The sequence below is a fragment of the Drosophila sulfurigaster genome, chromosome 2L (assembly GCF_023558435.1).
Source record: "Drosophila sulfurigaster albostrigata strain 15112-1811.04 chromosome 2L, ASM2355843v2, whole genome shotgun sequence".
In the NCBI taxonomy this organism is placed as follows: Eukaryota; Metazoa; Arthropoda; class Insecta; order Diptera; family Drosophilidae; genus Drosophila; species Drosophila sulfurigaster.
Genome location: NC_084881.1, coordinates 14477351 through 14503983, shown reverse-complemented (window position 1 = coordinate 14503983; position 26633 = coordinate 14477351). Strand labels below are relative to the sequence as shown.

Here is a 26633-nt window from a genome sequence, read left to right as displayed (position 1 = left end):
ATAATAATGACAGCCGAAAGCAATAACAACACGCAATTAGACAGTGTAGAAAATATGGCAAAGACCTGCGGCAAAGTTGCTCAAAATTAAATGGAAGATGATCAGAAAGCGAGCGAAGCGAAGCGATTTCAATGAAAAGAGAATCAAGTTGCAGAGGGAAGCGGAAAGAGGGGAAGCTCAAAGGTGGGATAGTAGTTGGGTTTTTGGGGTGCGCCTTAAGCTGTTTAGCATTAATTAAGTTTGAGTTTAAGTGCAGACAGCGACAGCAACAGCGGGAGTTTTGTCTTCTACCCTGTGCTGCAGACATTTAACTGTCTGGCCAAGTGATAAGCTCTACCACAGCACTCTCTCTCTCCCCCGCTCGACACTCTCTCTTTTTCAATCCCCAATTCGCAACGCTTAACTAATTGCTGTCTTTCAACACTTGGCAAAGTTGCGAGCAGCTCTTTGGTGTCCATTTCTGGCCAGACACTTCGTTCCCTAGCTGGCTGGCTGGCTGGCTGATTAAATGCCAAATGTGAAATGCAAATGAGAAATGCGAAAGTGAATATTTATGCACAGTTGTTGTTGTTGTTGTTATCAACTATCGCCGCCTGCACTTTGGCATGTTATGCGTCAGCGCACTAAGCCAACATTTTTTACACCTAAGTGCAGGTAACATGGCGACGCATGGCTGGCTAAGCACGCCTGCATTTTATGCCTGATTAGACTATGCACTATGCACCACCACCACCCCGACCCCCTTAACTCCCCCCAATCCCCCACTTTCCCACCTACTCAGCTCAGCCAGCAACATTACATGTACTTAGTCCGCAACTAAGTTAGTCAAACTTGTGCCGACAGTCGGTCTGACTGGAAACGCGATCTCGCAACGCTCTCTAAGCTTATCAAATGTTGGGTAAAGTTATTAACACTTTTTCGGGTATTTTCGACAACAAAACAATACTTAAACATTCACATTAAGTTTAACTTGTTTTAAGTGCAGTTAAAACATTTCATTCAAGTGTCATTGAGAGTGAAAAAGCAGTTTTTTTTTAAGTGAATGTACAAAAAAATATAATACAAATTCTAAAGTACATGTGTAAATATAATAATCAATCATATCTAGAAACAAATTTGCTTTTGTGTACAATTTTGTGCGCCTATCAAATATTAATTTGTATGCCCGAAAGCATATAAATAAATTAAGTGGCTGATGAACTCAACTTTTGTAAATTTCGAAATTCCCAAAAGCTTGTTCAATTTTTAATTATTTTTCGAATAAATAAAATATTCATTTTATGCAAAAGCCTTGAAAAACATTAAGATAAAATTGTATTTTATTTTATTGCTGATAAATCTACAAATGCCTTGAGTTAAACATAAATGAAATGAATAGTTGTTCAAAGACAAAGAGCAGAGCTTGGCAATGCAATAGCGTTTCTCTGCAATTTATCAAGAAATTACCCACTACTTGTAGTACTTTGTAGAATATATAAATCACACTGTTGACATATAGTATGAAAGAGAAAAACTTATTAAATTAGACAAACGTCAACAACTGCAGATTTCAAATACAATAGAAGAGAGAATTCTTTGACCTTTTGCTTAAACCGAACACCGAAAACCGAAAAGTGAATAGAATCGAAAAGTAATCTTGGCTAGACATCTGCTAAGAAGATGTGTGCTAACAATATCGTTGTGTGTTTGCGGCAACCGCAGCTTTTGGCTTTAACTTGTCGCAGTTGCATCCACAAATCCGCAAATTGAACAATGATAGAAATCCACAAATCAATGGAGCGCTTTTTTTTTTTTTTTTTGCTCTCTTCGCAAGTACTTAGTATACCACTGTGAATAAATGGGAGTGAGACTTGGAATGGCCACATGAATGGGAGTTTGGAATGTGAAATGCGAAATGGGAATGTGGAATGGGAATAAGAATGGGAATGGGAACGGGAATGGGAGTGAGAAGAAGGGGACAAAATGGGAAGAGCTGCTGCGCATTGAGGCCGACAGTTTTCTTTCTTCTTGTCTTCAGCTGCTTTTCTTTTCTCTCTCTCTCTCTATCTCTCTCTTTCTTCTTTTTTGTTTGCCATTGCATAAAAGCTTAGTTTCTTCTTGGCATTGCTGACTTTTATACTGAGGCAATGACATGCCACAATGTTGCAGTTTCAGCACACACACACACAAACATGCGAGGGAAATGAGGAAAATGACTGCTTTCGTCCAAAGATGGGCGCGTGTCAGAATTTTAACACTGTTTTTGGCAACAGTTCAATGGATTTATACACAACTCCAGTGTCTTTATAATTTTACTTGGTTCTCTTGACATGCAGCGACAAATAAAAGAATAAAGAAATATTAAAATTTATGGTAATTTTAGAGTAAATGGTATAGTAAAATTGTTGGCAATTAATTCTCACTTTTTTGGCTTTAAATTGCTTAATCTTAAAGATTTACATGAACTATGGGGGAAAATATAATATATATATATATAATATATACTACTTAGCTTAGATTTCTCAGCTTGTAAAACACATATTTCGTGCTTGGCTCTCGTGTCACGCATTCAACTCTAGTTTGCCTAGAAGATTGGCGCTTGATGTTTGATGGGAGGGACAAACACAGACCTTGAGCCCATAATAATATGCCGCAACAATGGCGATAGCCGCCTGTGATCTGTGCCAAAAATGCTGGCAGACATTTGGATTAGTTGCATATATATTGTATACACATATATGTATTTCTCTGAATGGTTTGTGTGCATACACACATGTGACAATTGAGCAGCAATTGGCAAGTGGAAAAAAGGCCAGAACCAACAAACTACACTGACCACCATATTTTATGGTAGTCTAAAGAAGTTTGTATATGTATTTTAATATACACATGCCATATGAGTAAATGCGAAATAAATATTGTGGAAAGTGGTCATAATTTAAAGCGGATCTTGGCGGCACCTTTCGACTTTATAGCTTGCGAATGGATATAATCATTAATTGCGTATGAGCAATATATAGTTGAGTATACGAGTCTGTTAAATGGAGTGCATGCATGACAAGTTTGTTGGCTGTTAAAGCTGGAGTTGGAGTTGGAGTTGGATCTGTTCTCGTACATTTGGCAACATCTGTCACATGAGTTAAGCGACGGCCATATTTTGCTTGGCAGCAACACACATTATGACCCAGACATGCATCTCTTTCTCTCTGTGTGTGTGTGTGTGTATGACTATTAAACACTCACACATATACGTATATATATCAGAGATGTATGTATTAAGCTGTGCGAGAGATGGCATCGTTGTCGCGCTGTCGTTGTCGTTGTCGCCTCGCTGGCGCCATGACTTGATGTTACTGCTCTGCTGCTGCTGCTGCTTCTGCTGCCTGCTGTAGCATCCGCATATGCATATTCCAGCCATCCAAAAAATGTATTATGAGCACACTCACATATATATTATATATATATACAGCAATTCTGTGAACTCGGCTTCTTCATTCATTCTTTTGTACTTTCTTCTACGACTATTTGCAGGTCCAACACCCGTTCAAATGGTTTCTCACAATCGACCGCCGCCGACAATGACGGTGCCGGTGCAAGTGCCGCCGTACGTCAACGAGAATGGAACACTAACCCACGTGGTGCTGCCGCAGCAATACCAACAATTGCATCCCGGACAGGCTCATCTGCATGCAGCACCATTTGTAAGTACTCCTCAGCAAAATACAAACCTACATTCACAATCACAAGTCCATTATTCGTTTGCCGCATCTAAGCAACCAAATATGTTGCTTTAGCAACAACCAAAAGAAATCTATTGCAGTTGTGGCAAGCTTAGGGATTAGTCATAAATATTCTGGTATACAAGGCAGAAATCTTTTCGAAAATATTGCAGTGTACTAATAACATACACGAATTTTATTTGACAAAAGGAATGTTTAAAGAGAATACATAGTTTAAGGGATTTACTGTCGTAGATTACTATTTTTGAAAGATTAAAGATTAAAGCTTCATAAAGCAAGTAAGAAAACTATAGTCGAAAGTGCACGACTGTTAGATAGTAGTTAACTATTGTGAATAAAGGCAACCAATGCGGTATTCATTTTAAAATATACTGCAAAGATACTAAACATGTACCAAATGATGTATGAGGTATATTTATATACTACTATATTCAAAATATACCATAAAATGTACCAGATTGTGAGTGTAAGTAATTAAAACCTGTAATAAGTAAGAGATTTTTATCCGATCGCAACCAAACTTTCATGCATTTTAAATACTATAGCTTTTACTGTATGTACTTTTATGCTGTAACTTCAAAATTACGCTAGTCTCTAAGATCCCGTGTTTCATACTGGCTGTTGACGCTAATCAAGAATATTTGTACATTCTTTATACTGTCGAAGATGACTCCTTCTGTATGTTACATACATTTCCTGTAGGCTCAAAGTTACAGTACTCTTTAATCCTATGGGTAGCGAGTATAAAAAGTACTTTCCTAACTTGAACATAGGAACAATAGACAACATTATGGAACTTATTTTTATTATATTTAAACTACATTTTCAAATTTCCAATGACTTGAGTTCATATTCATTGATTTCCAATCCAATTACTAAGCTTAGTTCTAAGTTGATTTCATTTCACACTAAGCAAATGAATATTCATGATAACTATCAGTTCCAGTAAATATTAAATAACCACATTCAAACTACTTTATTGTATATTTGTTTTGTAATAATAGTTTCTAAACTCGAATTGCAATTATTCCAAAAATAGCTGCAAAGCTTTCACTAGCACAACGCTCAATGTATGTAAAGTGCGCTTACAAATCATTAATTAATTCCAAGGCGACAGACCGAATGCAGGTTATCTGCATGTATGGTATGAACATACATACATACATATATAACTATTGGCGACATTTGTCACCTAAATAAATATTGCACAAAGTGCAATGTAAGCTTATGATGTTTACCTGCATTGAAGAGGATTGCTGTCTGCCATCTCTAGGGGGCTGAAAGGGCGGACGCGTGCTGTAAAATTGACAGATAATTGAGCCCCCAATCAGTAAGAGCAAATTGCAACAACAGCATCAACGACAGCAACAATGAAGCACAATGCTAATTGCATTTTCCAGTGAAATGGACAGGGGCATATAAATAAAATATATATACCAATTATTCATTGAGCGTTTGCTCAGTTGAACTGACTTGAGTTCAGTTGAGAGATGAGATGAGTTGAGTTGAGCGTCAAGCAAGCAAACAAACAAAACAGATCCGGCTGAAGCGCCTCAGCTCAAGTTTTTCCTGGAAACAAGAGCTCTGGGTTTTTACCCAAGCAGCTTTTAATTTGTATTGCCGCAAAGATGTGTTGTGTTGTGTTGCTTGTGTGTGTGAGTGTATGTGTGTCTAAGTGCAGCGATATAGCACTGCAAGTGGAAACAGCTCAACTATTAAGAATGCAAATTCACAAAGGCATTTGGCAGATGCAAAACAGCAAACTTTTTCGTAAATGCAGTGCAAAGCACTAGTTAGAAAACTAATACTTATCGCAATCAGAAACATTTAAAATAACTGCAGCCACTTTGCATTTCTAATTTATGCATTCAAATAAAATTTATAATCGAGGGATTAATAAACTGAGAAGTTAAGTTTTGCACGCACACCGAGAGTCAAAGCAAAATAGGTGGCCAACTTTTCCAATTTAAAGAAAAGCTAAGCCAAAGCTATTTAATGGCAAATGTGCTAGAAGGAAAACTCGGTCAACAGGTGACTCTTGGGCATCTGTTCGTCCAAACAATCACTTAGAAACCACTTTTTATACTGCATACCTAGCTACCAACAACCATTCAACACGGCGTAAATTGAAATGACGATATTGGGGAAGCTGCAAGCGCGACCATTAATAGCGGAAATAAAAAAACAACACGAACTTTTCTCTTAGTGCGACACAGCGTAAGCCACGCTGGCGCCACCTAGCGTGCGGTAGTTTGCAACGTGCTGTGGAATAAGTTCTGTGTTTATTGTGCGATCGTAAAGAAAAATTTGTAGGTTAGAGAAAATACCAGTAGTAAATAAAAAAATTTATGTAGACCGCCAAGGCTGCTGCGCTTGGCTCCATTTCCAATGCATTCCTAATACATACATATAATATGTATGTACGATTGTAGTGGGGGGCGACGTCACGCTTTGTTGCTGAAATGAAAGTGGCGATGGCGGTGGCGGTGGCAACGTGGATAGTTTTTCTTGACTAAATTAACAACATGACTGTGGCAGCCACAAATTTAATGAGGCAAATTCCAGCTTCCGCTTGTACTTGTGTCGAAATGTGAATAAAATTTGATTGTATGCTAATTTGAATGGTCATAATCTCTGCTTGTTGTACTGCTATAGTACTAGTACATTATTATGTAACACAAATAACAACTACATACATACACACATACCTACAAAAAGTGCCATCGCATCACAATCTCCGACAGCTGAAGACATTTGTTGCTGCTTTTCGCATGCTTGCATCTATCCACCCATCCATCCATCCAATGCAAATGTTAGCAATATTTCAGCAATGCCTTATACACGATCTTCCCATTGTCTTATTGCTGGTTTTTTGCGTTGTTGGTGCCGACAAACAAAAACCCATTAACTTTGACCCATTTTTTGTGGTACATTCGTTATGGTCATCCGTATTAACATTAATCCATACAAAACCACTAATCCGAAAGGTTACGCAAAAAGTTTGGCATCTCTCAAAGTTCTTTAATAACCAAGTTTTTCGGGGAAACTTGTTTTGTTTTTATCTTCAATACTAGATAACTTATTTGGTGGTATGACTGTGTATAATTAGGTGTTGACTGTTCGAAAGCCGTTAAAGCAGCCATATCCAGAGACAGCAATTTACCAACTCGATGGCTAGCAGCAAAAAAAAATAAAAAAAATAAAAAACGCGACGCAAAAATTGCCACATAAAACATGATAATATCATAATTTTAGAACCAGTTTGTGCAATACGTGAATGTTGCATGTGGGCGCAAAAATACAGATAATTTTGCTATCACTTTTGTCACAAATGCAATTGGTGGTTATTCTCTTTTGCTGTTTTTCTTTTTTTTTTTCATTTTGTCATATAATCAAACAATTTTCGCAATTACATAGCGCAAAATTGCTCAATATAATTCAAATGCGCGCGCAGCGTTTATTGAAGTCACTCAACTGTTACGCAGCTGTTGCATAAAAGTCGTGTGTAGTGTGGCCAGCTCAAACAAAATAGTTGATGCTTGGCAAAATATACCGAATTATTGGGAATCATTTATGCACAATTTGAGGCAAATGCAAATCATTTACGTTTGCAATTATTCAATAAAATAAATTTTATTTTTCTATTATACAAAATTATTCAATTAGTTAGCTTAAAGAAATTATTTGATGTCAACTATTAAAACTATTAAAATAGGCGGGTTTCACAGTACATTTTGAGCACAACAGCCACTTAACAGAAAGACCCGTGTTAACGGATACCCTTGATTTTTGCAGTAGGTTGTGGCATATAAATTTGCAGCAAACAAAATACAGAATGTTAGAAACTAGAACATTTTAAATGTGACACACATTAATTAACTGATGTGGGACATTGTTAACTAAAAATAACAATCGGGCAAAATTAATGGCGACGCGCAAATAGCCAAAGATAAGATTTATGTGCTTCTCTTTTCGGAGCAATTGTTATCAGCTAACAGTTGACAGACGGTCGTCGTTATTAGTTCAGCTTTTCTGAAAGTTCAAACTTTATTGACGTGGAGGTGGAAGAAAAATGCCGCAGGAAACCGAAGAAGCGACCACGTCAACAACAAGCCATAAAATTGTGTTTAAAGTGGGACATTATTAATTAGCGTGTGTAGTTAACGAATTGACACTAAAGTGTGATACTATTTTGCTTTGCAGATAAGCGCCAATGGCACTTCGCATTTCTATACGCCCTTGCCTGGCTTCCCACCTGGACCAGGACCAGCTGGCAATGGACCACCCCACTATCATATGCCAGCGCCGCCGCCGCCACCAACAGCGCAGCAGCAGCAGCAGGCCTCGTCCACAGGCAGCACAGGAGCGGCAGGAGGAACAACAACGTCATCACAGCCGCATTTACATTCCCCGCACTCGCCATCGCCGCCCAACTACAGAGACGAGCGCAGCCAGCGGCAGCACACGAAGCTGCTGCGCAAGTTGGAAAAGCAGCGCGAGCTGAGTGAGTATCAAATTGTGGTTTTAGGGGAACACAAATTGCAACTCAAAGAATCCTTTCTAGACTCTGCCATGTCCACGCCCACGCATTCACCATCGCCACGACGCAACGACATCAATGGACATCACAACAACAACAACAACATTCCAATGGCACAGCACATGCACAACAATGGACGTCGTATAGCGCAGCAACAACAGCAGCAGCAACAACATCAACTGCAGCACCAGCAGCAACAACAACAGCTTCCACAACAGCAACAACAACAACAGCAGCGCAATGGCCACGTTCCTAATCGCGGTGGCAACTCTGTGGGCACCTCAGAGGATGGCGAAGACAACTCGAGCTTGGCCGCCGAAGATGAGGAAGACTATCAGTCGTCGATTGTCGAACAAATCTCGGCCATTGAGAAACCCGATGTTATCGAAGTCAGTTCGAGGTCGGCGAAAATCATTTGGGTATCGCCAGCGATCACAGATGCCATGCTGGTGGATCTGCAAGAGCTGCGCTACGAGGTGCTGCTCAGCGACACGGGCAAACAGTGCAAATACAAGAGTCTCTACCGAGGCGAGGCAAACGAGTGCATTGTGCAGGATCTGCAGCCGGGCCAGGAGTATCTGGTGCGTCTGCAGGTGCACTACAAGCAGCTCCAGGGGAGCGTCAGCGAACCCACCGAGTTCAAGACTCCCGCCTGCGAACCAGATCAACCTCTTGCCCCCAAACTGGTGTCGCGCACCAAGAATTCGATCAATCTACGCTGGACAGCGCCCTCCTACAATGGCGCCTTCATCCAGCACTATCTGCTGGAGTATGACGAGGGAAGGGGCAATGCGCTGCAGTTTGTAGAGCTGGCCAAAACGAAGACCAAACACTATTTGATTAGCAAGCTGCAACCGACCACCGTTTACAGTTTTCGCCTGGCCGCCGTCAACGAGGTGGGCCAGTCGCTGTACTCGCCGGTGATTAGCTACAGCACTGCGGGCAATCCGCCCACAGCGCCCAAGGCTCCCCAGCTGCAGGCAAGCACGACGAGCACGCTGCGTCTGGTGTGGGAGCGTCGCGCCCAAGATGGCGACTTTCTGCTGCAGCTGCAGGACCTCGAATCGGGTCATGGCTACATGAACAGCTACAAGGGCAGCGACACACACTACGATTGCCTGCAGCTGCGACGCGCCACCAGCTATCAGTTTCGATTGCGCGCCGAGAACGATGCCGGTGTCTCGCCCTGGTCCGCTGAGGTCAGCTACAACACAGCCGCGGAACGTCCTGGGCGACCGGGCAAACCGCATGCCAAGGGCAAGCTGCATGGCACACACTTTAAGGCGCGCTGGGAGGCGCCTGCGGACACTGGTGGCGCCGACATCTTGCGCTATCACCTCGAGTTGAGTGCGGGCGCCAATTTCGAGCGCATCTATACGGGCAGCGAAACGGAAGCGATGTGCGAGCGTCTGCAGCCGGGCACCACGTACCAGTTGCGTGCCTGCTGCGAAGGACCTGCTGGTCAGAGTCCCTTCTCGGACATTGGCAACGTGACCACCGAGGCGGTGACGCCCACAGCGCCACCTCCACCGCATTGCGATGCACCGCCCACGCCTTATGCGGCGCTGTTGCGCCTCAATCAGCCGGAGTACAATGGCGGTGCACCGGTGCTGGAGTTTGAGACGCAAATGCGTCAGCTGGACGAGGCGACGCCCAAGAGCGTGTATCGCGGCAAACAGGACTATTTTGTGGCACAGCAACTGCAGCCGGGCTGCATCTATGAGGTGCAAGCGCGTGCCATCAATCGCATTGGCGCCGGCAACTGGTCGCAATGGATGCGCTTCACAGCAGCCGCCGCACCTCCCGGCGCACCTGAAGCCCTGCAAGTGCTGGTGAAATCGGCCACACACTTGAGCGTCAGCTGGCAGCCACCACAGGTGACAAATGGTTCCGCGGTGAGCGGTTACAATTTGCAGAGTGCCAGTCAGCAGTGTGAGGAACCCGAAGCAGAGCCATCGAGCACACAGTTCCATGGCTGCTACCAGGGAGCCCAGACGAATGTGGAGCTGCGCAATCTGTTGCCCTACACACGCTACTATCTGCGTGCGCAGGCGATCAATGCCGCCGGCTCGGGGCCAGCCACCGAGGTGGTTTGCGTCTCAACACCAGCTGCTGTGCCCGGTGCACCACAGATGCAGGGCTACGAGTTCACCGCGCAAGAGGTGACACTCAACTGGACACAGCCGGCGACGCATGGCAGCGAGATCTGCAGCTATAACATTGAATATGGCGAGCGTACGATTGCCACGCCAGATGCCTGCACCCGTTACACCGTTGTGGATCTGACGCCCGAGACGAGCTACAAGTTCCGTGTGCAGGCGGTGAATGCCATCGGTGCGGGAGCCTTTAGTGCCTATGCCAAGTTGACAACGCAACCGGCGCCGCCTTCGCCGCCACGTCTGGAGTGCAGCGGTGCGGGACACAATTACATCAAGCTCAAGTGGAACGGCAACAACTCGGTGTCATCGGCGCCCGGAGTCGACTTTACCAAGTACTTTGTGGAGATGTATGTGGCTCGTGCCAAGCAATTCCAGAGCGTCTATGCGGGCACCAACAGCATGTGCAAGATCCACAAGCTGCAGGAGCGCAGCAGCTACACATTCCGCATCTATGCGCACACCGATCGTGCCGGCGATGGTGACTACTCCGAGGAGTACGTCTTTGCCACCACTGCCACGCTGCCGGCAAATATTAAAGCACCTCGCGTCGTGCCCGACAGCAGTGTCTGTGTGATGGATCAGGCCGGACAGCTGGCGATGCAGTTGACACTCGAGTGGCAGCACTCGAAGAACAGCTTCCACGATCGTGTCGAGTATCAGTTGCAGTATGCTGTGGTCACCGCTGAACTGGATGCCCTCGAGTCGCCCAAGACGCGTGGCACGAACGACAGCAACGTGGCGCCCATTGCGCTGAGCAATCAGGAGTATCGACAACTCTATCGCGGTCCCGAGACCAAGTTCACCATTGACAATCTGGCTGCGGGCACCTGTTACCAGTTTCGTGTGTGCGCTGTCCGTGTCACATCATCGGGCGAGCTGTTCCCCGGCCAGCCGTCGACAGCGCTGCGCTATCGTGTGCCCAACGAGCTGACGGCCAGCCCCTTGGCCTGCCACCATTTGCATGGCGGCAATGCAGCGGCTGCGCCCGCCCAGCAGCGCAACAGTCGCAAATTGTCGGCGAGCAATGGCTCCAACATCAATGGATTGCGTTCGGTGAGCGCGTCGGCCATCAGCGGCAGCTGTGGCGTTGGCGCCGATCCACAGGCGATTAGTCGCCTGCAGAATGAGCTATCTGGTGGCGGTGGCAGTGCAACGTTCAATGCATGCGGCGATCCACTGCACCATCACCATCATCACCACCATCATCATCAGCATCCGCATCAGCATACGCATCAGGCGTGTCCCGTTGAACTGGCCACCGGCAATGGCAATGGCAACGGCAACGCAGCATCAGCAGCATCCATAGCACCATCCTCCACACTGCAGTTGCGCGGCAATAGCGTGGCCGCACATCACATGCATCATCAGCATCATTTGCATCACTCGCACATGCATCATTCACACTATGCGCACGCCTCGGTCGGTGCAGGAGCGAGCAGTGGCAACGGTGGCAATGGCAGTGGCAGCAACAGCAGCGCCAGCAGCAGCAGCTACAGCTACAACAGTCTGGCACATGGCGGAGCAGTGCGTCGGGTCATCTCTAAGCTGACGGCACTATACTACAATCGCAAGCGATTGACGGATCAACAGAAGGCGGTCTTCTTTGTGGTCTCCTTTGTGTTTGTCACCTTCCTGGTCGCCATGCTGGTGCACATGCTCTGGGGCTAGACAAGAGAAGGAGAAAGCAAGAGAGATAGAGAGGAGAGAGAGAATAGAGTAATAGTAGGGGAAGCACACTTGATGTTTGATGTCTCAAATAAGTGATCGTCGATTGCCTAGTAATTACACATTGTATTTGTATTTTTATATATATTATATGTATGTACGTATACGTAACGTGTCAACAACCAACCTGTAAATTGCCTAAACAAAACGAAAGAGAAAACATACAAGAAAAATATGTAAGCAGAACACTCACACATACCTTTACAACTTTAGCCAGAACTGTATTAAATGTACACAATACTATAATGGATCATGACGATGTTGATGATGATGATAATGATAATGATGAACGTTCCCTTTTTGCCGAGATCAAAACAATTTACAATTACCAATTAATGAATTATTCATGCATGCATACATACACACATGCATACACGTAAATGTTTTGTAAATGATATGCTATTTACTTAAAGAATCTATATACATATACATCTCTATATATATATATTTATATATGTATACATACATACATATATATAATTGTTTGTTACTAATCGAATCACAAACATATGCTTCTATGTATAATAATTAATTTACACAGACACACACACACACAATCACACAAATCTCTCCATATGTGCTATAGCATTCTGTGCAACAACAAAAACAACAACAACTAATTCTCAATGTATGTGTACATAAGAAAACCAAAACAAACCGATAACAACAACAAATTAACGATTAATAATGAAGAAAGCGATTTAAGTATAATCGAGAAACTTTTTAGAAAAAACCAAAAGAAAGCGCCTATCGATTATCGACTCGATGACTCGATAACTTGTTGCATATGTACTATATATGTATATGTATGCATGTATGTATGTGTGTGTGCGCTGCATGTTACTAAAAGCTAATTGCTGCGAAACTTGTTAAATGCAAAAAATCCGAATAACGAAAAGTATGAATTTATTAGTCTCTATTCCTAGTATACTATACTACTTAACTGCAATCGCAACTGCATCCAAAATACATTTGTATGTAAGTATGTAATGTTTACACAAATTACACAATTTACAAATTGTTCTCTCGATTTGCCAATCGCTAGATAAACGTCCTTCCTCTTCCGACAGCGCAACCAGCTTTTTTCATTCTTCACAAAACCAAAACAACTATTATCCCAAATTTATTACGATAAACATTATAAAACGAAAGAAAAAAGGAAAAAAAGCAAGCCTCAATTCGTGGGCTGCTGCATAATATGCAATACGAAACAAAATAGTAATAATAATGAAAAAAAGAAATACGATAAATTGTACTAACCAATTATTCCAGAGCTTACATGAATATGTTGTCGGTGTTAATGTCATGTTAATGCAAAATCAAAAATGATAAAACGAAAAACCAAAATTATTGGTCAATTTTTGACTCTCATCCATGTGCGTGCTATACACATATAGCCAATCCCAACTAGACAAGGCTCTCAAATCTACACACACAAACACAACTCACACACTCTTATAAAAATACACACTATACATGAAAAATACAACAATTTAAGAAAAGAAAATATAGTATATAAAGCACTTATATACTACATTTTCTTTTTGCATGTTTATAAATATATTTTTTACACAAAAAATACAAAAAAAAGAAAAACGAAAACAAAAAACAAAAGAAGATGAAAATATTTAGTATATATATGATGAGAATATATTTGAAATTTATAGCCTAATGCAACGCAAAGTGATTTATATTCCAATTATTATTATTTTTCTAAATAAATAAATTAATGTAATCGTTTCTTTCCATAGTTTAATATATATATACATATATATATATATTATATATGAAAAATCGAAAGAATAAATTTAAAACAAAAGAACAACAAAATGCAAAAAAAAAATAAAAAAGAAAAATATAAAAAAACAGAAAAAGAAAAAAACACAATATGTATGTTTACAACGGTAAATGGTTACAATATATAAACGTATATATATATACAGATATATATTAGCAAATTACTGTACTCTTTGTCGATTTATTTGTTTATTATACATACATACTTACATATGTCATACAATGCAACAAATTATACAATTTATTTGCAAAAGTATACATATATATGAATCATTTCAAATAAATGCGATATACAAATACCTTAACTCCCTCCAATGTGTGTTTCATGTTATACTAACTTAACTTTTTCAGCTTTCTGTCTACTGTCTAGAATCTAGAATGAGAAATTTCCAAATGTAATCAAAACTCTGCGAATTAAAAACAAATATATAATTGTTCGTTTTATTTTCTGTGCAAATAACAATTTTTTATTATGTTTACTTGACATTCCACCTGCAAAGGTCAGAATATTGATAGAACATAGTATACGAAAATTTCCCATTTCGAAAATGAATTCCACATATTTTTGCTATTATTCTTGTATTGCATTGTATTATAACTTTATTGTTGAGTATCGGAGTTGAACATTCGAAGGCAAAGACAATAACATTAGTTGCCATCAAATTAAACTCCAGCATTGGTTATTCGTAATTCATGTTGTTTCATGTGTGTTTCATTTATGTGCGTACTTAAAACGTTTTACTTTTAGTTGCTTATTAGTATTATTGAAATCGGACCATTTACTGAATGAAATATCTCGCAATAGGAACATGTCTTTTCGAAGTATTTATCTTAAATGCTCTTTTTGCTCTGACACTGATAATGTTTCAAGTCGGACGTTGTCGTATTCGTTGATATGTAGATTTGCAATTACTATGTCGCAGTTAATAAATAGATTATCAATATATCGAAGGGTTAATTCAAATACTTGGAGTAGTGGTAGTTCTTTTGACTTGCTGTGACATAGCATTAATATTTGATAGACTCGTACTCGTATTGTTAACATTTTAAGTACCTACATAGATGTATTTGCGACTCGTAGTTTATGTATATTTTTGTTAATTTGGATAATATGTTATTTTCGTGTTAGTTTCTACTTGTTCTGTTTGTTGCTGTTGTGTCAATCTAAAACTTGTAACCATATGCGTTTCCTTACAACTTAAAACTCATCTAAAATTTAGTATATGCATTCGCAATATTTATTCTACAGATACATATGCTATATGTTTCTTTTTGTTTTTGTTTTACGTTTATTAGTATTATTATATTATATATTAGTATAGACGCTAAAATCATTATCGATATTATTCAATTCGTTTGGTGTTTCTGTTTGTTTTGTTGCGTTGCTTAAAATCGGTGTATAAAATTTATGGTGTATGCTACGAGTATGCCTGGCGTACGCCTCGTATGCGTAACGTATCTTATTTAACTGCTTTGCAAAAATCCTTGGCTCAAATCCTCGCTTCTGAAATGAAGAATACACAGCGCTTCCCTAAATACAAGTACAAGTACAGCAATTCAATGTTCATCCAAAACTTATGCATTGTCTACCTTATACCTTATGCATACATATAAATCGATCAATATATATGTTATGTTTTTGTATTTTTAGATACCATATTGTATATATAAATATCCGTAGTATATATATCTGTAGGTAGTTTATAGTTGCATACAAAAAATATTTCTCATGCTAAGGCAACTGTCAACATCGATATGGGATGGTTTTATTGGTATTTGATATAACGATTTGAAGAAAAGAAATTCGTTTACCCCCTGTAGGAGGGTATTTAATCGTCGGTTTAAATGCACTCACATGATATGTGGCTGGGATAGAAGCAATAACCAATTATAGTTATGTGCAATGATCGGTTAGAGGTGACATTAAGGTCCTTGTGAAATGAATTGTTTAGTTTTCAGTTTATATCAAAGGGATTGAATTACTATAGATTATAAATAATCAAAGTTTGATATGTTTCATGAGTTATTTCATTTTAATCGGATTCATCAGACAACTAATTTCAACTCTTTCACAAGGCTATTGAAACTTCGACACGCCGAAGCTTGAATTTGATATTTGGTTATCGGTGATATGACTATGACAAGGTCGTGATTACATATAGTACTATATATGCAATATCTGTTTAGTGTATTCTCGGTGCTAATACTATAAGAAGTGTCGTGTGGTGAGGAGTGATCAACCAATGGCGCCCATTGTGGAGACGCAGCTGTTGCTAATCAGAGGCTCTCGAGAATTGACAGACGTGTTCGATGGATCAATGGACATGGTGAACTCCGTTGAGGTCTCCACCGAATCGTGCTGGCTCTGTGTCTGCTCGTGTCGTCGCGGTCTCAGCACCTGAGCGGGATCCTTGTGTGGCACACCGCCCTCCGCTGTGGCTGCCGGATAGCTGGAGACGCGCTTGAGCGTCTGCAAAAAGAAAGAGAGTTAGAGAGAGTGTTTGATTTTGGTGTGATAACTCACCTTGTCGTTGAGCAGCTCCGCTGCATTGGTCGCTGCAATGGACTCGGTAACCGGACAAATGTTCTTGCTGGACGAGAACTTTTTACGCTTGCGCTTCAAAGCAGCAATGGCCGTTAAACCTGTAAAAGAGTGGGACACACGTTGCTGAACTGTTTAAGAGAATTGATTTCAAAAGTCCTTTTACCGGTGGTCGTGTGAAAGAAGTGCGCTCCCACGCCCATGTGTGTGTGTGCGCTGCTTGGCGCCGGAGTAGGAGCTGCTGCTGCTGTTGCTGCTGGAGGCGTTGGATACGGCGGAGTTGGAGCCGCTGCAGAGGGTTCGCCAGCGTAGTAGCCATAGCTGTGCTGGGGCGAGTTCTGGGCATAGGTGACACGCACCTGGCCATGCACAGGCGTCGAGTTCTGCAGGGAATTGCAAACAGAATCCTCGGACTTGGAGCGTCCCAGCATCTTGCTGACATTGCCCACCTTGGCGGCCTCAATGAGTGTGCCTAGAAATGAAAGAATAGAACAATGTATTTTAGTTTATGAAATAGATAAAATTTAATGTTATACTATACGAGTATCCGCAATTCTAAACACCCTAAAATAAAAAATCCTACCTTATATTGATGTTCATTATTTTTATTTCTAAAAAATAAAAATAAATACTTTAAGAATGTAAGAAATCTCAAGTACTTTGCTGACAATCTGGTATATTTTAGTACTCTATGGTATATTTTGAATGCGGTACTATATCAATACATCAAATATAGCTTTTGGTATATTTCTGTAATTTGCGGTATATTAATTAGGTATATTTTTACTTTCATGAACTTCTTCTTACTATGATGAATTCATATTTTAAATGATAAACTGCAATTGTCAAGTTTAGATTGTATAGTAGTGCCCACTTACCCCAACGTTTCTTGTGGCCCGCAATGCGCTTGTTATACTTCAGCGTGGTCTTGTTGTACTTGTTGGTTGCAGGCGGCACTGAAGTCGTTGCCACATTGCCACCTTGGGTAGGCGAAGTGGGCGAATCCACGCCCACTACGGTGTCTGTCGTCGTGTGCTGGCGACGATGCATAAAATTGGGCGTGAAAAGTGTGGACAACGTGGAACTGAGTATCTCGTGCTGATTGTCGTAGTTGTCCAGCGACGTGGAGAACTCAGCCACAGGTGCCAAGGAGCCAGTGGAACCAGGTGGCGCAATATTGAAACCCTTCATCAGACGACGCTCCTTCTGGCGATTCTTCTTGCCGCCTCCACCTGTTATAGTTGAAAAATGCACTGCTGAATGCATTTAAAGTTTTCGTACTTTTCTGCTCACTCACCTCCTCCTTGGCCTGCTGTCACATTGGTGTCCATGCCGCTGTTCTTGAGTATCTCGACTAGCTCGCAGCGGAATGCGGAAATGTCCTGTTTGATCTCATTCACATCGTCCTCGGTAACACCCTGAGACTCTGCCTTGCGCTGCTCCACGGTCACATAGCGCCTCACCAGATTGCGCATGATCTGCTGATACTTGAAGTCCCGATCACTAGCCTGCTGAGCCTTGCGCTAAGGATTGATCATTGAGTAAGGACTCTTATAAATGTTGCTTGGAACTTACGCGTATGGTTTTGAGATGCTCGCGTCGAGCGGCGGAGGAGCCACTGCAGAAGACACGACGCATCCATTTGATGGCATACCAAATGGACTTGGGTGTGGGAATTATGTTGAAAGGCGGTGGACAGGTGCCGCCTTCCTCAAAGTAGCTGATCCACAACTTCGATCTGGCAAATTTCCACTCCACATCAGCGCGTTCCTGCAATGCAAAATATAATATAAGTAAGTCTGAGGAAGATGACGGCTAAACTGGCAGAAAGAGGATAAACACACCGATATGAGCTGATAGGAGTGATTCATCATGGCAATCAGCAGATTGAGCAGCACCACAATGTTGATGACCGAATAGGTGCCAAACATGAGCATGCCCCAGAAGCGAGTAAAGATCTTGATGCCATCCAGCTCAAAGCTGTCCAAATCGATGAGGCCAAAGACGGCCCAAAACAAGGTCTGCGTGGTCTCAAAAAGGCTGCGCAAATTCAGTTTCAAATTAGTTGAGTAATTGATTAATTGAATTCAAGTACTCACTTAGAGAAACGTCGCCAGACAATGCAGGCATTGGGATCGTTGGTGCCATTCATGTGCAGCAGCAGGCTGGGCGAGACCTCCGGACAGCGTTTCTTCTCCAAATCCGCATAGTACCTACAAAAGCGAAAGTTTTGTAAGTGAATGAAACACTAAATATCGTTGGTGTAACCCACCAGAGCAGCTGATTAAGACCACTGCCAAAGGCAAAGAGGACCAGAACATAGAGGAAAAAGAACTTCATGATGTCCATGACCATGCGCGACAGCGACACTTGCAGTGGTCCCAAGTGTGGGTTCACCGAGAAGATGTACACCAGCTTGAGGCTACTGAAAATGTTTGCCGCACTAAAGAGGCCCTCGGATATGAGCATTGGATCCCAGGTGTCCCAACGCTCACGCGGCAAATCAGTTGCCTGCGAGTTGAAGATCATTTCCTTTTGAACCTGTTTACAGAAAAGACATTTCAGAACTGCCGAAGTTGAATGACCTTTGTCAGAGTTCGTCACCTGAAAGAAGGAGACAACACGCAGCGCAACTGTTGCCACATATAACGAATTGGTCACGAAATCAATCACGTTCCACATGTCATTGAGATACTCCTGCAAACCGACATCCCACAGCTGCTTCACCTCACTCCAGATGAGTCCGCTCACCCAGGCGAGTATTAGCCACTCAATGAAGGTTGGTTTGGCGCCACGTTTCGTCGGCAGCTGCAGCTCATCCGTTGGATTATTGAGCTGGTTGAGCGTGCTCGTGTCTGACCAGAACCAGCTGCCAATGAAGCTCTCGATGCGCTGTGAGGCGAGCATCAGCAGGAACAGAAATGTGAAGTACGAGGCGCTGTGGCAAATGAACTTGATGAAGGGTTTGCGCATTGTCTGCCCAATGCTGGAGTAGGGTGCCAGGATGTAGGCCAGCGAGAAGATGGGAAACAAAATGCCAATGCGTATGATGTCCACTGCCTGCAATGCCATATTCTTGCGCCTGAAACCCGGCAAACCCTCGTACCAAATGCTCGCCAGCAGCTGTTGCACATTCGAGTGGGCCACAAACTAAGTAGAAAGGAATCAGAGTGAGAGTCTTATTGCTTGAATGCTATCGAGCTGAGTACTTACCTTCTTTTGGCGCAGTTTTATGGCCAGCTTGAGGCGATTGAGATGCATGCGTTCGCCGTGCTCGTAGACAGGTCCAGTGGGATCATGGTTCAGCAGTATCTCCAGCTCGTGCGAGGTGCGAGTGTGATCGAGTAGAGCTGTGGCAAAGTCCTGACACTGCTTTCGCAGTTCCTGGTATTCGTTCTGCAAAGGTCGGCCATATAAGAGAGACATATAATAAGGCATATAAGTGCCACTTTGTTGTTAATTTCAATCAAAAGCATTTCATTTAAATTCAAACTAGCAATATTCGTTACGAGAATAGGCAACTCACCTTAAATTCATGCTCCAAAAAGCTGAGACGACGCAGCTCCCAGGACAGCTCGAAGGCGGTTAGTATGGGATCCTTAGAGGACAGCGCTATGAGACTGGGACTCGCCAGCGCACGATAGGCATTAATCCGAGATCGAGAGTGTCGCAACGAATCTTCCTGACGCGACTGCACGCACTCATCGCAGCCACAGCGCACGTCATGTGGCATGGGCAAGACGGCGCCACGATCGAGTAGAATCTTGATGATCTCGTAGTTGTCGCGATGGGCGGCCAGGATGAGAGGTGTGATATCTGGCGTAAAAGTGGATGTTTCCTCCGAAGCGGACTCCCAGCTCTAAATTATGAAATAAGGAAATACTTTTTGACTTTGCAAATATTATGGCAACATACGTGATTGCCCTCGGTCTGGAAGGTGACATTCTCGTGATCGAGCAACACCTCGACAGCCTCGACAAACTCTTCGGAAATGGAGTGCAACAGCGCATCCTTGGTGTCCACATTGTAGTTAATAAGCAGCTCCACCATCTCCAGGTTCTCATTATCGATAGCCATCAGCAGAGCCGTTCTGCCCAATGGATCCACGCAGTTCACGTTGATGTTGTCCGTGTCCTGGGCCCATTGCAGCATTCGCCGTGTGCCCGCCATATCGCCACGCTCCACGGCCAGCAGGAACTTCTTCTCCTCCAGCGTCAGCTGTCGTATCTCCTGATGCGGCCTTATAGTATTCTCCTCCTCCATCATGCCGTGTATGCTATGCCGCTGCAAGGGATTCATTTTAGTCTGATAGTTCAAAAATGTTAATGATCTCGTATTAAGCAAGCTCTACCTTGACACGTCTAGCTGGTTCGATTTGAACTGCTATATGACCGCTTCCGCTGCTCTCACTGCCAAGTTTCTTATCGCCAGCATCCGCGGCATCTGCACCATTCTTGATCTTACTCAATATGGGGGCCAACACTGATTTCCTGCGCGCCGGACTTATGAAGTGCAGCTTTTTTCCTTCGTCTGCCAAACAAAAGTAAGTAAGTCAATAAAAACGATTTAAATTATATTGCAGAAAAATTAATCAACTTCTTATAAATTATTTTATGAATGTGATAATTCACAAAATATATTTGTATTAAGGAACTTTATGTGTAAAAAAGTCTCTCTAGTTCGGCGGCTTGGAAAAATCTTCGTTGACTTTTTAAATTACCTATATAGTTGCCAGCATTTTCAAAACGACTCAAAGGTGTGTCTTCTAATATTCTTTATTTCATTATTTAAATTAAATATTTTCGATACAAGCAAGACCACATTAGCGTCTTCTTAAAGTGTTTGTATTTAAAATTATTAAATCCATTCCGACTAGCGACAGGATATTCTTTAAATCCTTCATATAGCAGACTTTCTGATAGGATATCTTTTTAAAACATTTACACTTTTAATGCTAGGTAACTTTTATTAGAAACTATTCACTTTAAGTCAAAAACCTTATACCAACATTTGTTGAAGAGAAGAACAGCGGCAACAAAAAAGAAAGCTGTCTGCATTTTAATTGACAGTCATAACTCTGGCATATACACAAAACGCAATCACACAGGTCCAAGTATATACTACAATTTATGTAAAAACATATATATACAATGTTTGTCTGGCACAGATAACAAAGTTAACCAATCCCATTTCAGCCTTGAGTGAAAAAATAGGCAGACAGCAGAATGTTGCAGTTCCCACTCCATTTTACAGGTTTTTGCTACAACCGCATATTTCGAAGGGTTTCAAGGCCGAAAATGGCATACCGGGGGAGTGCGAGTGGGAGGCACAATGTGGGTGGTGTGGGGTCTGTGGCATGTCCTTGCTTCAAATCAAAGTCCCATTATTTTTAACATAAACGGATAACTGCATTTGGTTTGAATATTTCATTTATGAAACCAATATTTCAGATAGCTATTTGTTTATGAATTTATAATAGTAAATTTGCAAATATTTCGAATTTGAGCTGCGTCAGTGCTAAGAAAAAAGTTTTTCGCTTCTTTGTTTTTCACTTGAAATGAAGCCATCTAACAGCAAATTAAATTGCATTCTTCAAGCGAAACACAAACAAGTTTATGGTCGCATTTTATGGATAGAGTAAAAGTAGGCGAAAATGCGCCGTCAAACAGAAATCTGGGTCAATTGTTGCTTGATTTTGCATATATTAAATACACACTTGCACTAACACAAGCAGAGTCACACAGCACACAGACAGTCAGAGCCTCACCCACACACCCGCACATACCACCTTTCCACCCCTCCAGCATTTTGGCGATGATCAAACGCCACAGAGATTTCCATAATTCGCAATGAGGACAAAGTTAGGAGGCGACAGTTTTTGACTCTTGCCAACTAATTTCATTACTATGCTCATTCTGAAATATTGAGCACATTTCAGCGCATCAACAGATCAATGCATTTCAAAGTATTTGTGCCCCTCTAGCTAGCTTTAGGGCTGGCAAATACTTGTAATCGCAATCCATTGAAACACTATTGATTGACCTGAAAACAAGCACACCCACACTTGCTAATTTGGGTCTACTTCGATTGCAGCTGTCCCACTTCACCAAACCACATGCTTTAAACACTTCGCCTAATAGCAATTAAAAATTCTTGAAATTGCATTTTTGGTGCAGTGACCTTAAGACTTTGAAAAGTTCAATTAACCTATACGATAGCTAAGAATTTTCTCACGAATCTCCGCTTCTGAAAATAGTTAAACTTAAGCTTAAGTTATTTACAATTTTTGCTGAACATTCTTTAGTACTTAGTTAACTTTCTGTATAAACTTTATAATTGTTTACATATATGTTTTGTTATCATGCCATTTACCTTCGCCTTCCTCTCCAGTTTTTGCATCGGTCCATTTCGACAACTGTGACATGAGATAAAGCATAGCAAGTTATTAGGTTAGTGCAGTTAGTAATCATAGCATTTAGATATAACATTTACTTAAATTACATAATGCAAACAAAATTAACAAAGAAATCGTACTTATAAACTAATATAAACCACGAAATAAAAAAGAAAGTTTGTTTAGGCTTTCTTAGCACATTGTTAGGAATATTGACAATTGAATGTAATAAACTAAAGTGTTAGGTGCAAGCTTGTTATGTTAAGTATTCGTCTCGTGATTTACTGTCACTCAAAATGTATAGCATACTTCTCAGCGCAGTGGGTGTTGCACTTGCAGATTCAATGAAAAGTGTGTTCGACAAAATAATCTACTTAAGTTTATGAAGTTATCAACAAAAACCAGGATGATCTTTTAAATACTGTTTGAAAGTTAAGGACAACCACATTGACCGTGCAACAGTGGAAGCCTTGACACACAGAGCAGCAACACAACTACCAGAAACAGTTGCAACTGCAGCCGCAGCAGCAACATCAGGCAGATAATTAAATGTCAAGACTGACATTGCAATTGTTGTTGGTGTTCACAGCTGACCAAACATGTTTACAGCAGCAGCCACACAAGCGAAAAACTTACTCACATGCGTACACAAACAACTGCACACACACATATGAAAATATACAAATGGTGATGGGGATTCAGCTTCAGGTTCACGTCCACAGTGCTCAGTGCTTCACCTCAAACGAAGGTTGCACACATCCGGCTGCCTCTGACGGCGGAGCTATCGATTCAGAGCAGTCGGGAGAATGAAGATGTGGCGCACACACACACACACACAGACACAGACCGCCCACAAAAGTGTCCTTGTTGCGGTGGCATGCCGGCAACAACTTAAGCTGCTGGCAACATCATGCACATGTGCGTCCTTGGCTACGCAGTTAGTACAGCTTCCAGACAAAGCCAACGGCAAAGCGGAGAAGGACATGGCAAAAAACCGGACGAACCATCAGTCGAGTGCTGCCTTCTTCAAAGGGAACTTGCAGTGCTTCTACCTCTTTTTTTTCATATTTTTTTTTTGTTTTTTTTGGCAAGAAATTGAGGGCAAGTGCGTGCCAAGACAACAACAACATACTCGTGAAATCTGCAGTCTTTGCTAGGCATTTGTTGACGTGCTCTAATACCCGGCTGTTGACGGCTGAAAGGGCATACTGGCTATGAAACATTTGGCAGAAGGAGACAAGACATTTTAGAGACATTTCTGATAAGCATAAACCGTGGAACTATCGGGTATATAGAAGTCGCGCAGTTTGTGCACTACTGCTTTCTGGCTTGTTTTCTTGCGTAGAAGGTCAAGCGTGCTCTTTAAGTGCACTCGAAGTGGCAACCACATGCATTACAAATTCTAACAGGCTGGCAACACTATGAATGACATCTTCATCATCATTAGCCATCATCTCCTATCGCCAGCGTGTATCTAGCTTTGCTCTTCTAACTAATGAGAGTTTGCATAACCAATAGGTTGCAATAAAATAAAATCACAACGAAATGTTACGTATACGCCACGTTAATATTCAATTAATGGTAACTATGGACACAGTTGCAACAGTCGCCGTTGTAGTTGTTGTTGTTGTCGTTATTGCTGTTGTTGCAGCCTTTGTGGTTGTCGTTCTTGTTGTCCTTGAGCGCCTGCTAATTGAGGGCACTGCACTCGGTCGGGATGACCGCACAGCCCATCCCCCATCTCCCCCGCTGCGACCCAGACCCCAACGTCAACAAGAACGACAACACTTTCTGTTGGCGTTCGTCGTTCGGCGTGTGCCGTGTGCCGTGTTTTGTTTTTGCTAAAAGCTGTTTAAATTGCGTCCTCCTTGACACACGTCTGTGTTTCTGTATGTGTGTATTGTTATTTACGAATTTTCCTATGTGTGTGTGAGTTGGGTTTCCTTTTGGTGACCCAGCACACCAATTAACAAACCTCTAGCGATAGTATCGCATTGTTCATAAGGTATAATGAATAATAAAATTGAATTAAATAAAAAGACATTTAGTTCAACTTAGTGTAAATACATAAAAAGTGGCAACATTATAAATCCGTCATGAAAAAAATTATTAAAATAAAAAACTATCGCTAACGGTGTCGCAAGCAAATATATCGCATATGATTACTTGGTCTGCTGGGTTCAAACATGCAAACTGCACATTGTATATGTGTGTGTGTGTGTTTGTGAACACGCACACGGTTGCGCGAAAAAGTAGGTTAACTTGTTTTCGCCGTTAAATTTCTTGTAAGCAAGTTACAGAAATATGAAAATGTGAAAAGTATAAAACTTAAAATTAAGCTTTACTTAACACTTTAAAAGAACGTTAAACGGATAGCAATAATACCTTTCAGATAGTTTTAACTATAATTAAGTCAAGTATTTGCAGCTGGCTACTTTCAGTTTTCCCTCACTTGACGAGTGCTACACAAACTCTGTGCCCCTTTTGTAATGACCAACTAAGTAAATTGCATAAAATTGATAAACTGGCACAAGTGGGGAAGCACTTCAGCTTTAGACTCGGTAGAAGGAGAACGAACAGTGAATAGTGTACAGTGTACAGTGGAAAAATGAAAAGTGAAAAGCGAGTGTCATCATCTAGTGTGCATCCCCTAGTTACCTTGAGTTGAGATTTCCTCTTGAGTGCAGCAATCGAACGAGTTTGCTGCCGTAGCACCTCCAGTGCACTATCTGCGTTGATATTGACGTCGACGTCGACGTTGACAGCGTCAGCAGCAGCAGCAGCAGCAGCGACAGCGACAATGTTTTGATAATAATCGGAACGCGATTTCGAAAATCAAATTAGAAAACTGCGCGAACTAATGTGAAACAACAAAAGTGTATGTTTATGTAGAACTTCGTTGTCTTAAATATTGTTTACTTTCCGATTGAATTGTGGAAAACGTTCGCAATTATTCGTTGATTCTTTCTCAATTATAAACAATTAACAAATCCAATTGTTTTGATGTTTGATTTCGAGATTTTTGATTGGTTTGCTGTTTTGGTTTTATGACACGTTTCATATGGTTCTATAAATACTTGCAGAATATTTTGCAAATCTTTTCCAAATATGTATTTAAAAAGTTTATGAAAATATTTTGCAAATTTTGAAAAACTATGAAATAAAATTTGTATATTTCACATCAACTGCAACCGGAAGTACAGTGACCCCAATTACAGTCGAACATTTTAAAAGGGCAATTTTAACAGAGTTTATGACCTAGAAATGCATTCCTCGCAAATTATTACAGTCACTATAACGTTTTTTAACAATCCGAAGAAATATATTTTACTTCATACATTTGGTCAATGAAATAGCACAAAAGAATTATTCCTGAATAATAAGTTAAAACGAATATTTGTTGACACACTTACAATTACGAATATAGAATTATTATTTAAAATCAAAAATTTTAAACAAATATAAGCCTCTTTTTGTATTACAAATTAAAAAGCACTAATTGGCGTTTTGTTAAGTGTTACTTCACTTTATTAATTTGTTTGTTATAGTATGTGTCATCACACTCTGATATTTTTCCGATTTTCCAAATTTCCGTGCGTCTTGGTCCGCTGTAGATATGCAACTGGAAACTGGTCGAATGCAAGGACTCTTCACAGCAGCGTAGGCGAAATCGCGAGTGGAGAACTTTCAGTTTTGGGGCGAAATACGATGGATATTTATTAATGAAAACTATGACCGGCTGTTAAGCTGCATCGCG

The 26633-nt window shown here is 41.4% G+C and overlaps 2 protein-coding genes across 8 annotated transcripts in view; one reads left to right on the top strand and one right to left on the bottom strand.

The window, feature by feature from the left end:
- Positions 1-14245, top strand: part of LOC133835895 (fibronectin type-III domain-containing protein 3A) — an 85749-nt gene extending 71504 nt beyond the window's left edge. For 4 of the 5 annotated variants that reach the window (XM_062266059.1, XM_062266067.1, XM_062266076.1 and 1 more), the window contains 3 exons: positions 3511-3680; positions 7923-8223; positions 8284-14245. In XM_062266059.1, coding sequence (XP_062122043.1) covers positions 3511-3680; positions 7923-8223; positions 8284-12086 — 4274 coding nt within the window. In that variant the 3' untranslated portion in view covers positions 12087-14245. Of the gene's footprint in view, positions 1-3510; positions 3681-7535; positions 7852-7922; positions 8224-8283 lie in introns of those variants that run through there. The other variant, XM_062266095.1, reaches the window with a different exon arrangement.
- A 135-nt stretch (positions 14246-14380) lies between these two features.
- LOC133835934 (transient receptor potential-gamma protein) lies at positions 14381-26031 on the bottom strand. Of its 3 annotated transcripts, none has more exons than XM_062266151.1 (15): positions 25535-25700; positions 22855-22897; positions 20834-21012; positions 20398-20766; positions 20009-20341; positions 19696-19878; positions 18755-19632; positions 18582-18695; positions 18327-18522; positions 18058-18252; positions 17780-18005; positions 17361-17714; positions 16649-16954; positions 16465-16583; positions 14381-16410 (listed from the first exon to the last, which is right to left on the bottom strand). In XM_062266151.1, the coding sequence occupies exons 4-15, from the start codon at positions 20746-20748 to the stop codon at positions 16177-16179; spliced, it is 3489 nt and encodes a 1162-aa protein (XP_062122135.1). In that variant the 5' UTR covers positions 20749-20766; positions 20834-21012; positions 22855-22897; positions 25535-25700; the 3' UTR covers positions 14381-16176. The 3 variants fall into 3 exon arrangements, with proteins under 3 accessions (XP_062122135.1, XP_062122118.1, XP_062122127.1); XM_062266134.1 differs by lacking the exon at positions 25535-25700 and having other exon boundaries at positions 18755-19023; positions 19087-19632; positions 22855-22903; XM_062266143.1 differs by lacking the exon at positions 22855-22897 and having other exon boundaries at positions 20398-21012; positions 25535-26031.
- Positions 26032-26633: the final 602 nt, after the last annotated feature.

What these genes read in the sequence shown, in the direction of transcription:
- LOC133835934 (XM_062266143.1), bottom strand. Translation starts at nt 20,781, where the DNA reads ATGAATCCCTTGCAGCGGCATAGCATACACGGCATGATGGAGGAGGAG. An exon ending in AGCATCTCAAAACCATACGC is followed by an intron (nt 18,006 to 18,057) that starts GTAAGTTCCAAG and finishes ATCAATCCTTAG; the next exon opens with CGCAAGGCTCAGCAGGCTAG. An exon ending in CTTCTTTCACACGACCACCG is followed by an intron (nt 16,584 to 16,648) that starts GTAAAAGGACTT and finishes ACTCTTTTACAG; the next exon opens with GTTTAACGGCCATTGCTGCT.